Source organism: Poromitra crassiceps (assembly GCF_964638095.1).
Source record: "Poromitra crassiceps genome assembly, chromosome: 28".
In the NCBI taxonomy this organism is placed as follows: Eukaryota; Metazoa; Chordata; class Actinopteri; order Beryciformes; family Melamphaidae; genus Poromitra; species Poromitra crassiceps.
In genome coordinates this window covers 12331425-12345467 of record NC_139651.1, presented here as the reverse complement: position 1 = coordinate 12345467, position 14043 = coordinate 12331425, and the positions used below count along the sequence as shown (strand labels likewise).

General features: G+C 43.4%; 1 protein-coding gene across 1 annotated transcript in view; it reads left to right on the top strand.

The window, feature by feature from the left end:
• Nucleotides 1-12715, top strand: part of ly75 (lymphocyte antigen 75) — a 40293-nt gene extending 27578 nt beyond the window's left edge. Inside the window, exons 23-35 of the mRNA XM_083662301.1 lie at nt 814-974; nt 1222-1351; nt 1932-2155; nt 4350-4512; nt 6868-7032; nt 7149-7271; nt 7676-7861; nt 8003-8226; nt 8487-8694; nt 8933-9097; nt 9902-10018; nt 10478-10663; nt 11160-12715. Coding sequence (XP_083518427.1) covers nt 814-974; nt 1222-1351; nt 1932-2155; nt 4350-4512; nt 6868-7032; nt 7149-7271; nt 7676-7861; nt 8003-8226; nt 8487-8694; nt 8933-9097; nt 9902-10018; nt 10478-10663; nt 11160-11335 — 2228 coding nt within the window. The 3' untranslated portion in view covers nt 11336-12715. The remainder of the gene's footprint in view (nt 1-813; nt 975-1221; nt 1352-1931; nt 2156-4349; nt 4513-6867; nt 7033-7148; nt 7272-7675; nt 7862-8002; nt 8227-8486; nt 8695-8932; nt 9098-9901; nt 10019-10477; nt 10664-11159) is intronic.
• Nucleotides 12716-14043: the final 1328 nt, after the last annotated feature.

Below are 14043 nucleotides of genomic sequence, written 5' to 3'. Positions count from 1 at the left end.
TGTTTGTTAACGCGATATCTGAGGAACGCCTGGACGGAATTTCATCAAATTTGCCTCAAACATCGACTTAGACTCAAGGATGATCTGATTAGATTTTGGTGGTCAAAGGTCAAAGGTCAAGGTCACTGTGACCTCTCGAACGCCATTTTCAAGCTTGTTAACGCGATATCTGAGGAACGCCTGGACGGAATTTCATCAAATTTGCCTCAAACATCGACTTAGACTCAAGGATGATCTGATTAGATTTTGGTGGTCAAAGGTCAAAGGTCAAGGTCACTGTGACCTCTCGAACGCCATTTTCAAGCTTGTTAACGTGATATCTGAGGAACGCCTGGACGGAATTTCATCAAATTTGCCTCAAACATCGACTTAGACTCAAGGATGATCTGATTAGATTTTGGTGGTCAAAGGTCAAAGGTCAAGGTCACCGTGACCTCTCGAACGCCATTTTCAAGCTTGTTAACGCGATATCTGAGGAACGCCTGGACGGAATTTCATCAAATTTGCCTCAAACATCGACTTAGACTCAAGGATGATCTGATTAGATTTTGGTGGTCAAAGGTCAAAGGTCAAGGTCACTGTGACCTCTCGAACGCCATTTTCAAGCTTGTTAACGCGATATCTCAGGAATGCCTTGGCGGAATTTAATCAAACTTGTCTCAAACATCGACTTGGACTCAAGGATGAACTGATTAGATTTTGGTGGTCAAAGGTCAAAGGTCAAGGTGAGCTCTCCAACGCCATTTTCAAGCTTGTTAACGCGATATCTCAGGAATGCCTTGACGGAATTTAATTTTACTTGCTTGTATTTAGACTTTATCACCACCCTGCTGCCGAACATAACGGAGATGGATAAGATATGGATTGGACTGAAGCTGAAACCCAGCGATCCGGAATGGGTGGATGAAAGCCCGGTCTCCTTCCTCAACTTTAACTCCCTGATCCACGGCATGCTGAGGCCCATCCGCATCCAGGTGAGATCACTTCCCCTCCCCTGCAGTTCTGTGTTCGCAGTGCTGAGCTGGATTTGACCATGCAGGATGTTATTTCAGCTGGAAAACACAAAACTGCTATGTCATTACAGCTATTCTCCAGTAGTTTGAATAGTTTTCTTCTAGTACTGGCCTATGGTAGCTCATACTAAAGTACATTTTGAATGGAAAAATAAGACTAAACTTAAATTGAAATTGTCATTTTGTTTGTTTGTTTGTTTGTTGGTAGCCGTTTGCTCAAGACCCCATGGACTTGTGTGTGTATATGATCAACAACCCCAACAACCACATGATGGGTACCTGGGACTTTGGTGCCTGCACAGACCAGCTACATATGGGCATTTGCCAGCATTATGCAGGTAAATCATGACCACCACCACAGTCATGTGCACCGCAGGACAGGTGTGGTACTACTGCTGAAAATACACTACAGAAAGTTTGTAAAATTTTTAAATTTTTTATTTCCCCTTTTTCAGAATATAGAAGGAAAGCAAATGTAAAATTGGAAGAAAAAAAAGTTTAGACCAATTTAATTGGAGATCATTTGGACAGAATCACCTGATCATCTTCATTCTAACTTTCCATTGTTGACAAAGGCAAGGTTTTGGGGTAGACTGCCAAATTTTCAGAAAGTAGTAGTCATATTTCTTAAAATACATTTTCTCCAGGGGTTCACGTCTTTTAATTCATGAGAGCCAAAGAGGCTATTGAGAGGTGCCAATTAGAATTTTCCGCCACGGAAAGAGCTATATCTATGAATTTCATGTTCATTGTAGAATTCCCTTAGCCTTTATTTGCTTGAGGATGAAATGTCTCATAACACCATCCATCCTCCATCATTGAGCAGTTGGAAAATACAAAGAAATAACTGTTCCGTTCGGGGGTTTAGCCTACTATGAAGATGTTCCACACGCCTCACTAACTTCCCTCTGACATCAGATAAGCTGGAGGAGCCCCAGGTTTCCTCGGAGCCCTTCCAGGTCAACAACCACACCTTCCTGCTGCTGCAGCAGAAGAACCTCACCTGGTTAGGGGCCATGGAACAGTGCAACCTAAAAGACATGAACCTGGCGAGTGTGGCCGACACGTTCCTGCAGTCCGTCCTCAGCGTGCGCGTGAGCCGTGCACGCATGCCCATGTGGATCGGACTCTTTAGTGAAGACGTAAGTGTACCAAAACAACTTGTTCAGTTTTGTTTTGTATTCATACTAGTTCTAATACCCATTTAGAGGGCTTTCATAGTCCACTTCCCTGGCTGATTCCAGCTCTGCTCAGGTGTGCTCCGTCAGTAGCTAATGATTGTGCTCTCCATGGTGCTGAACTTGTCTTTACTCATTCTAGGCCATAAGTCTCTTAAAACAGATGCGTTGGCTCCCGTCAGCACGGGAATAAGCCAGGACATCCACACATCCACTAATTTCTCCAATCACCTGCATCGGTTTTGTTTACATGCGTTGTGATTGGTCGAATACCATCAAACTTCCTCCGGTCTGAAGCGTGTCGGGACATCCGCTGAAGGCAGGCAAATCTGCTTATTTATTTCTCCAATAGAGAGCCGCAGGGATGACATATTTTTGTAGTCAGAATGCGGAAGTCCCGGACTTCCTGGTTCTTCACTCTTTCTGTCTATGGGATTTTTGAATGGGTTTTTGCCGCAATGCTTCAAATAAGGTATCTGGGCAACGCAAGCTTAATCAAACACGAACCAGTGTTCAGCCGGATAATCTTCACACATGAGGACCACTTTTATGAGTTTTGAAGCGTAAATGCGAGCCCTAGAAGTAAAAAGCTTGTGCTAAGCTAATCCATAACTACACACAGTGTCGCATAGGCTTCCACGTCACGTCAGCACTCAACCTGGACTGTTGTTGATGTGTGCGCTGCTGTGCACTGATTACCCCGGGCTGAACGGGCTGAACCAGGTGAGGGAAAGATCATTTCCGTGTTCGTCCTTTGAAGTGATGACGTTATTGACGTATAATATCCCCGTCGACTCAACAGTGTAGTCTCATTTAGCCGCTTGCTGGCTAGCCACCCTTTTAATGGCACGTAAAAGCTTCAAAACTCATAAAAGTGGTCCTCATGTGTGAAGATGATATTACTAAACACTGGTTCGCGTTTGATTAAGCTTGCGTTGCCCAGAGACCTTATTAGAAGCATCGCGCCAAAAACCCATTCAAAAATCCCATAGGCGAAAACAGTGAAGAACCAGGAGTGTTAGCATCGATGATTTCCGGACTCGTTCCTGCGGCTCTCTATCGCCTGCATCAGTTTTGTACAAAAGAGTTAACTTCTGGACTGTTCCTGGACTCAATTTCCCATAATCCTCCACACCTCACATTTGCCCTTTCCCCTGATTCACCCATGCACACACCTGCCAGTAATCACCCATGCACACCTGATAGCACTCTGGACTAATTAGCCCCACTCACTCTGCCACTCAATTTAAACCCTCTGCTCAGTGTTACTTTGAGAGCACCTTTTTAACAGGTTTTGCTTACACTTGTCGTGATTGAACTTCCTCTGGTCTGAAGTGTTTAAAGCAAATTTTAAATGGCTAAATGACAGACTGTCTGGAGTATTTGAAGATTGTGGAAGAGATAGACTGGCTTGAGAGACTATCTATCCACTTTGCCACTTTTGCCCATTTAGTCTGCCCTAATTTACCTCATTGAAACTGTCACCGCCGTTAGCCGTGCCAAATATGAATGCTGTCAGGCTGAAGGTGTCCGAGGAAAATGAAACGGAGATATACATTATACATGCATAAGTAGGTTTGCTCATTTATATGTAAGATCGCCTACACTACTGTACCAGTCAAAAGGTTGGACACACCTGATTGAACGGATTATCTTTTTCATGATCTTAAAAAGCCATTTTGATCTCTAAAGGCTTCTGCTTAAATGCTTGAAATGTGTTTCTTAGATAAATATAAATAAATATAAATGGTGAAGTTGGTGCCTATATTAATTTCTTTCCAAAGCTTTTGCCTTTACCATCAAAGCAAAGTGTGGCTACTTTAAATAATCTAAACTATAAAATAGTTTAGATTGCATTTTGTGTTATTTCATCGTTTTGATGTCTTTACTGTCATTCTAAATTGTCGTAAATATAAAGAGGAATGCATGTGTTCAAACTCTTGATTTGATTTGATTTGATTTGATTTGATTCATAATAAAATAGTACAATAAAATACATCATAGCTTTAAAAACGGACAAGGATGACACAATAAAGTCACAGACTTATTTCCATTGTGGTCCTTTGACTGATAGGTTACTTCTCTAGTTTTCCACATGTTTCACAATTTGTTTTTTATTTGTTTTAAATTTTTTGACGTATGTATTATTGTGTTTCAGGACGGGACCCACTACCGCTGGACCGACCACAGCCACATCGTGTTCAGCCGCTGGTCTCCGGAGCAGACCAGCGGCTCCTGTGTCTACCTGGACACCGACGGCTTCTGGAAAGCCACGGACTGTGAGGAGCAGCTAGGAGGCGTGATCTGCCACAAGCCACATGGTGAGTGCTGGTACTGCAGCATGCAGAAATACAGAGACAACTCCCTCCTATCTACTCCTATGGTTCCCACTAACCGTGGAATTTCTGGAATATTAGGAAGTTAGGGCGTTTCATTCATTCTCTGAGGATTATTTGGGAATTGTATGAATGGGTCACTTCCTTCCATAGAAAGTCAAAGAGAAGTCTGTAAGAATTTTGCATTCACACTAGGGTGGAAAGCCTTTACTCCAGGGATACTCAACTTGCTTTGCCCGGGGGCCACTTTCGTGAAATAATAGAAGGCCAGGGGCCAGTTAATAAACAATCAATATACATTTTTCTGTAGCGGATTGTAGTTTTTTTTTAGTCTGACAATGTTGTGCACACCGGATAGTTAGTTAGGTTAAGTACCTGGGTAGCGAGCAGACGGCGGTATTTGACAATTTAGCAGCTAAATCATCGATTATTGAAAGATATTCCATATTCCAGACTGAAATGCTATAACAGAAGTGGAGTATTAGCCAGAATGACATGAACATTTGGACACTTATTCAGCGGGTATCTTGCATGTTGCGTTCAGGTTCACTGTTAATTTTTTTTAATTTTTTTTGCAATTCCCTGTGTGGCCCGCGGGCTGCCAGTTGAGTATCACTGCTTTACTTCATCCTTCACATCTACTCCAGTGTTTATGATGCAGCGTTAATGCATACTGATATGTGGACTATCTCTTGTGATAGTCCCTGCCTGCTGTTGTGTCTTGAGAAAGACAGCCTGAGCCTACCCTGATGATGGCCTTGTTCTGTAATCGCTGACCTCTGCTGACATGCCTCAGTGTATGTGTCTCAGGGCGGAACACTATACGCCAAGCCTACGCTGCAGCAACGCTGAAGCAACGCAGCGCGGAGGCAGTTTCATTTCAGCGTCCTTGTTAACAGGCGAGGCCGATCACACCGGTCGCACGCCACGCCACACTGAAGCCAAGCTGAAGCGACGCTGCACGCGTTTGTTTGTTTATTTAGATCCCCATTAGCTACTGTAAAAAACAGTAGCTACTCTTCCTGGGGTCCACATTAATATTTTACAATACTTCAATTATGAAAATACATTATATTCACATACAAACATTATTTATATACATATCTGTATCATTCTTACTCATACATGCTACTACAACCACTTAGACACACAAGGCAAAAACCAACAAAACACATAACCACAAACACTAGCTCAAAACTGATCTAATACATACAATTGCTCTATATAATAATTGAATATGTAATTAATTGAATAAGTGAGAAAATAAATTCCTTTATAACAATGAAAAGCTCAAAAACAAAGGTCATGTTATATTTTACAGTTCTTGTGTAAACAGATATAATTTTAGTTTTTTGTTAAAGCATGTTTTATTACTTTGTGAAATCAAAAAATGTGGTAATGAATTCCATGCCACCATTGCTCTGTAATAAACTGTTCTCTGAAATAGACTACCGTAAATTCCGGACTATAAGCCGCACCTTTTTCCCCGTTTTTTGGCCTTTTTTGGCCCCTGCGGCTTATATAACGGTGCGGCTTATCTATGGATTTTTTCAAAAAAAAAAAAAAAAAAATCTCTCTTTTTTAGCACTCTTTCTAACTATAAATCCACTTCTGTTTTAATTTCCTCTCTTGCCCTCTTTTCACCACACCGCGGACACTGTGTGCACTGTTATGTTGTTTTGTTGAAATGTTAATAAATGGGAGCTTCCTCAAACAGCCATCTCTTTCCCGACAATCCCCTCTGTGCATGAACCCTTACATATGGTAATTAAACATTAAAACACAATAAAAAATAATAAAAAATACCATTAAAACACCCGCGGCTTATAGTCCGGTGCGGCTTATATATGTAAAAAACAGTCAACTTTGCAGGTGCGGCTTATACACCGGTGCGCCTTATAGTCCGGAATTTACGGTAGTTCTGCATGGAGGCAACTGCGTGCTGCAGCTTCTGGTCTATTTTTCAAGCGTGCAGCCAGGCGAGGACAAAACAGAGTGATTCTGGTGTGAATAGCAAGGCTCCTGCTTCTGTGAAGCGCTGCTTCTGAGATGTCTCTGGTGTGAACCAAGCGTCAGGGAGATATGCAAAGAAAGAGGTTTTGTTTTAAACTTTTTGTTATCAACTTTGGTAGAAGTTGTTGATTTTCCATTATTTTTTAACACTCAAAAAGGCAGAGGTGGGTCAGAGAAACATGACATAGAAAAGGTGGGGAAACCGTATAATGCACAAAAACAGATTTATTTGCTACAAATTGTGCTGAAAACGCTTTTTAAACTGCAAATTAGAAATGTGAATATTCTGAAATAATCAAAATAAAATGTGCAACTTATTTATTACAGAAGAGACCCCCTCTACACCAGAGGATGTCGCAGTGAGGTGTCCCCACAAAATCAACGGTCCACCCTGGATCCCCTTCAAGAGCAACTGTTACTCCTTCCAGCTGGTGGCCTCCAGATGGGAAAACTTTGACCACGGACAGATCCACGACACCTGCAAGAAACTCTGTAAGGATTTGACTGTTTGCTGTTGTATGGCTATTTCCTAAATGAAACGATAACAGACTGATGTAGAGCAGAAACGATGAGGAAGAAGGTGCTGACGATTGCATTTACGTTTTCAGATGGAAGTTCGGAGATCCTAACTATCCGGAATGCCGAGGAGAATGAGTTTGTCAAGCAGCAGCTGGTACCGTTCAGTAACCTGGTCCAGTTTGTGTGGCTGGGGCTGTACAAGGATGACAACGGTTGGTACTTTTCTACTTTTTTACCACAACGTTTAGTAGACTTATCGGTGGCCAATATATGTGACTACCTCAATGGACGCCATGTCTGTGGCGTCTGGGTAGTGTAGAGGTAAAAGCCCTCGGCTACCACCGCGGAGATCCGGGTTCAATTTCTGCCAGCGCTGCTTCCAGCTTTGTCAGACGTTCCTAGAGACACAATTGTGTAATAAATACATTTAAACCCTGAGCAGATTGGACTGGACCTCCCTCCTTTAATTCAATATGATCATTGTACCATAGTGACAGAGAAGTAACAGAGAAGACTAGACCACTAATTGAGATGCCGTAAATTCACCCAGTTTGCCCAAATGAAATCCTGGTGTTAAGTATGTGGCCGTGTCTTTGGCCGTTGTGTTCTGCTGTAGATGACCAGATGACATGGTACGACGGCACAAAGGTCCAGTACTCCAACTGGAGGTCCGGCCGGCCAGACATAGATGGAGAGTTCATGGCGGGTCTCAACCCCGACGGAGTCTGGGAACTCATCACCAACCGGCAGTATTTCTCACCCTTCAAACAGAGGAGCATTGTGGTCTGCAAACTGGACAATGGTTGGTGGATCCCACTTCTACCTCACTACTCCATACGTCTTCTCTCTCCTGACACGGTTCACTATATACTTATACATTGCAGAAATGTCGTGGTTAAAGTCATCTTTTCTCATTCGTTTGCTTTAATTCTCCCCTGCTAAGAATCCAAAAAGGAGTACAACCAGTCGGCCAATGATCTCCAACAATACGGCAACCTGACGTACCACGTCGTCACCAGGAAGTTGAGTTGGTTCCAGGCGCTGGAGGAGTGCGGTCAGCGTGGAGGACACCTGGCGAGTGTCCACGACGTCCAGCACCATGGACATGTGGAGCTCATTGCCAAGACGGACGGCTTCCCGCTCTGGATTGGCCTGTCCAACCAGGAGGTAAGAAGAACCACCGCCCGGACCAGAACCTGTGCTTTCAAAGTTCTTAAGAGACTTTTTTTCTTTTTTTTTTGCTGAATTATAATTGAGCTTTGTTATAAGACAAGTAAGATTCTGTATTTAATTTTCATGATGGTGAAGAGATGCACGCAGTCATGTGGTGTGAGGCATGCCAGAGCACCTCGTACGTCTTGGCTCACATTTCTCTCCGACTGTGAACCAGATGGGCTAACTAACTATGACTGTGTCGCTCCACGCAGGCCAGTGGCTCAGCCTACGAGTGGTCCGACGGGACCAGATACGACTACAAAGTCGCCATCACCGACTCGCGGGAGGCGTCGAGCTCGGACGGTCAACGAGGCGGCTGCGTGTTCATCACCACTTCCGGGTACTGGGTCAGAACCAGCTGCCACACGCTGCTAGACGGAGCCATCTGCTACAACACCACCTACAGCACCGCTTCCCAGAGTAAGACGCCGATGTGTTTTGTGGCGTTGTTCGGCTTCCATCACGCAGGATATGGAACTGATTGAAATTGTCAACATTGAATGTTTAGTCGCTTAATTTTGAGGCATCACAAGCCAAAAAGGTTGAGAAGAAAAAGTCATAACATTGTGTAATAGATGTGCATCTACCCTTCGACCCATATGTCTGCTAACGTTACATCAACTGTCTTCCATCTCGTCTCCGTGTGGTTGTGAATTAGGGGCCACGGTGCCAGTAGCCCCAGTGGCCAACAACTGTCCTCGGAGCGGGTCAGGTGTGTCCAAGTGGGTGCAGTACCTGGACCACTGCTACGCCTTCGACATGAGCTTCTACAACTACACCGTCTACGACATGGAAAAGGCCAAGAGCATCTGTCAGAGTCTGGGTGAGTGCTTTTTCATTCTAAAGTGCCAAAGGCAAACGATGGTGCACTTCTACACCTCCATCGTTCAGTCCGTCCTCACCTCCTCCATCACCGTCTGGTACGCTGCTGCCACTCTCAAGGACATCGACAGACTGCGGCGCATCATCTGCTGTGCTGAGAAGGTGATCGGATGCAACCTGCCATCCCTTCAGGACCCTAACCAGGATGCTGAAGCGGTCTCATAATATCATGGCCGACTCCTCCCACCCCGGGCACAAACCTTTCGAAACACTCCCCCCTCAGTAAGAAACGGAGGTCTGTCAAGACCAAAACCTCTCGCCACAAGAAGAGCTTCTTCCTGACTGCCAGCGGCCTCATCAGCAAGGCCAGAAAGCCCCCTCTACCAGGGGCCCTACCAACCCCCCATAAAACGCTTTATATCTCTATATCGCTTTACAGCTATAGCAGCTGGACTGGACACTAAAGTATTATAGCTGCTCTGTTCTACATCGAGCACCGCTTGGACTGTAATTCCTATTTAATGTAATGCCTATTTAACTTGGACTGTAAATTCATATTTATTACCTACTTAACACTCCTCCTATTCGTGTATATATTGTACATATTGGCTGCACTTGCACTTGCAATGTTGTGATTGTCTTTGGATATGTTTCCTATTTCATCTCTAAATATTGATATGACCGCTACGCTGCTGCTGAAGTAGTAGTAGCAGTAGTAGTAGTAGTAGTAGACCATTGTTGCTAGATGGATTTCAGTAGACGTAGCATGGCTTCTAAAGTTGTTGTTATTGTTTTTCCCCGACAGATGCTCAACTGCTGACTATAAATACCAAAGAGGAGAATGACTTTGTGACAAAGTACATGTCTGATAACCCTCTCATCACCGGTCGAGTATGGTTGGGTATGGACCTCGATACTCAAGGTAAACGCCACCTTTTTGATATAGAGGCTAGTCGACAGTAAAGACTTGGATCATATTAATTTAAAAGGAGGAAATAAAAAGAACTTGCAAGTAATTACGTCAGTGTTCAGCCGGTGGCAGAGAGCAAACAACCACCGGAGCATTCCTCTCTTGATTTTAATCTGAGAACTCATGACTAAAGACACAAACGTCTGTTGAGTAAGACAACACAGTGTAATCTTAATTAGCTTGTATCCCATGACCAGACTCTTGTCTCCGTGGTTTAGCCATTAATGTATCATCCCTTATGATGGTGTTACCATCTCATTGAGTGTGATATTGACCCGACACATCTGACAACTGTGTATACACACATGCACACAGTGAAGTGTTTATCGTGTGAGTAGTGATGGTCCATTCATCTGTCTTCTTTCTGCCGCTTCCCTCCTCTCTCATCACCTCTCCTCCGGTCTCTGCCAGGTGCGCCTGTAGCCTGGCTGGATGGTTCAGCGCTGGCCTTCTCTAACTGGAAGAGCGGGGATTCTGCTGTCACGGGAGCCAAGTCGGAGCCTTCCTGCGCTGTCATGGTGTCCACGGACAAAGGCACCTGGAGTCGCGTCAGCTGCCAGGCTAGCCAGAGTCGAGTCGTCTGCAAAGCTGCTGCAAGTGAGTAGGACTGCACAAACCCCCTCAACGCCACAGCGGGGAGGGGAACTGGGGTCAATAACGTGTTCGCCCCACGCATGCTATGTCACCCCCTGTGAATCTCCTCGCTGTCAGATGAAAAGAAGCGGCTAGTGACACCACATATATTAGAGGAGGCATATGAGAGTCTACACACCCTTCCCAGATCGGGTGGATCAGGGGAGGGTGGAGCAGCGACCGGGACTGCTTAGAGAGGAAATTGGCTAAGTGCAATTGGGAGAAAAAGGGGGAAAAGAAAGAAAAACATTGTTGATGTTATTTGCAGCTGGAATAAATTAGTTTTAAAATCTATTCATCTTTCAAATTTATTCATCTTGCAAACAGACGCATGCATATGCACTCACCCTCCTCGATATTGATAATGTGACTATTTTTGGGATGAGTATTCATGCTTTCATAAGATAAGCAGGGGGAAAGCGAATTTGTTTTATCCTGACCCTAACCATGTGCTCCACAGGTTCTGGAGGCTCTCCGGTGGCTCTGGGCTTCTTCCTGGTCATCCTGCTCGCCCTCCTGTTGGCCATCGCCTTCATCATCTACAAGAAGAAAAGAGCCTACTTCACCTCCAGGATCCGCTACCAGAGGAACTTTGACGAGGCCGGCTCCACCAGTATTATAACAGACGCTGATTGAGCCTGACTGAACGTCCTCAGGAAGCCTCAGGAAGTTCTTACCGTATCTGCCTGCCCTGTCAGCATTTTAGTGCGTTCAGCAACAGCAAATGCAGCCTGCTTTTTTGTTTAGTATTATTATTATTATTTATTTATTTGAGTTTCTCAATCTCAAGCCGGCCATCTTTAGAATTGTCTCTACTAAAACTGACTGTAAATATTGTTAGAATTCGCCCCATTTCATAGTTTGTTTTATTTGTGTTCTTTTAGATCTAGATTTAACGGTAGATTATTTTAAGGGATGGATCGTTGGATACCCTCTCTTTCCCCCCCCATGCTGTGAAGCCCTTTGCTTCAGCATGAGTTGGAATAGTTTTAAGTTGATTTCAAGAATTATACAAAATGTCAATTGCCCGTAGAATCCATTAATTCTGGCTAAACTCCACTGTTTTGTGTGGCTGTGATCAGAGAGCCAAACCCATGCAACCGTCATCCTTTAAAAGAGACTCAGGCCAACAATGTTGTGTTTCAAACTCACAAAGTTTTGAGTTCCAAACAAATGCATTTTAACTCTTGCAGCGATTAGAAGAACCTTTGTCACGGATGAAAAATATCACAGACTGCCTTTAAAGACTATTACTTGAGAAAACCTTGAGTTTTCAAAGGAAAGCACTGGATAGTGTGTATGTGCATTGTTGTTCTAGCAAGAACTTTTTTTTTTTTTTTTTTTTTACATTTAGCCTACAACCTAACAATGGGTGTTGTAGTCAGAATTTAATTGATGAAAGGTAAAATCTTAGTAATTTTTTTGTCCTGCTGATTAGTTTTAAAGATGTGTAGGACTTTGTCTGAGCATTAAGATCTGAAGCACACCTGTTTGGAGAATGTATACGTTTGTATATGTGTATCTGTCTTTCCTATGCACTCAAACTACTGAGCAAATATGCACTTTAATGTCATTGAGCAACAGTTCCTATTGCGTTTAAGCACAATGAAGTTTGGAGATGATTCTTCTTTACTGCTTTCTTAAGGATTCTGAAATTGGTGTTTGCACTGGTGTTTTGCTGTAAATGCTTTGTAAATATGTGATGTGTGTTTTTATAACTTGTCTGAGAACCGAACCAAAGACGCTTTGAATCTGTTGAATGTCGATAGCCTGGGCACTCCTCTCATGTTGGGGAACTGCCGCACGGCTGGTTGGGCTTGCAATGCTAACCCATTCATATCTAGATGTAAACCAAATGTTTCTCCTTTCCCACTGGTACCCTACCAAACACATCCATCAGCTTAAATCAGGTACAGTCTGCATTCTTCCAATAAAATGACCTCCCTTCAAGAACTTATTTTTTTATTGCAGTTTACTTAGTTTGAAATGTGGCGTACTGTATATCCCATCATGATCAAGTATTGAGTATACTCAACACACTTTTATAGCAATTAAAGAGCATGGTGCAGGTTAAAGAAAATTCTGAATTTACATTTTGGGCTCATGATTACAGTGAAAATACTCCAAAAAGACAGATGTTCATAAATGAGGCGTGTGACATAACAGGAGTGACATCACAAGAGGAGAATGTTCTGCTGGGGCTGACAGTGATGCAAAGTCATGGAGAGCGAAAAATGGTGACAGATACCAGGGCAGACATAAAACTACTCAGAAATCCTCATATTTTGGGCTGAAAAATGTGACTGTCACCTAAAAAGGTGACTAGTTTGCATCCCTGTGACATCACAAGTGGGAGTTCCATGAAATGGACCAGTGCCCCCTGCTGGTTACAAAAACTAGTCTAAATGCAGCTATGTGTGATTGAAAAAGAAAAAAATCCCCCAAATCCCATTGCTATATATACCCCTTCCACATATTAATGCAATGTGGTCTCCAACCTGCACCATGCTCTTTAAGGGCTTTAAAGGGAGCTTGATCTACCGTTTGTTAGTGGTCACATGTAGTGCAGAATTTACCTCACTGCAATAAAAGGTGATCATTAAGTTTTCTGGTACCCTGATATTGATAACTACAGTCTGAGCAAAATCCACAGTGACAACTTTGGCACTCTGCAGTCCACAACCGTTGCCGCAAGTCAAACTATCAAAGCCTACTCAATGCCAAACAGGCAATTTAAATGGAATATCAATATGTGAACTATGCAACAAACAAAAATATATCTTTGGGGTGGATGAGGTATTTACTTTACTTAACTGGTTTTGCTAAAGAAAAACTGCTGTGTGAAATCTGAGAAACACCAAGTGTACAAAATCCCCCCACCAGCTCAGTCCTCCTCTGACAGCCTCACCTGGGGCCCTGTTTGGGCCTCTGACAGTCACACCTGGGGCCCTGTTTGGGCCTCTGCCAGTCACACCGGGCTCAATAAAGAACCCCGGACTGCAGTGGAGCAGGCTGCCCTTTGTCTCATTCCCTTGGTGTTTGTCCATTTGCAGACGTATTATTTGAAGTGTCAAGTTTGTTATAGTTATTTCCTTTTCTGTATTTCATTAGTATTTATTGGATTATATTACTTTTAATAGTTACAGTTGTTTTCCCTTGTTTGTTTGAATCCTTTGTTAATACCTCGTTTGTGTTGAGGCAAAATCATCTGCCAACCATAGCTGACGTAAGACATTGGGTCTGACCACGTGAGACGACTTTGCAACCTGATAGAATATGGTGTTTCTAAACAGAGGAAATTGCAACTGGTTGAGGGTTTGTGTTCATAGCTGTGGATCAGATGG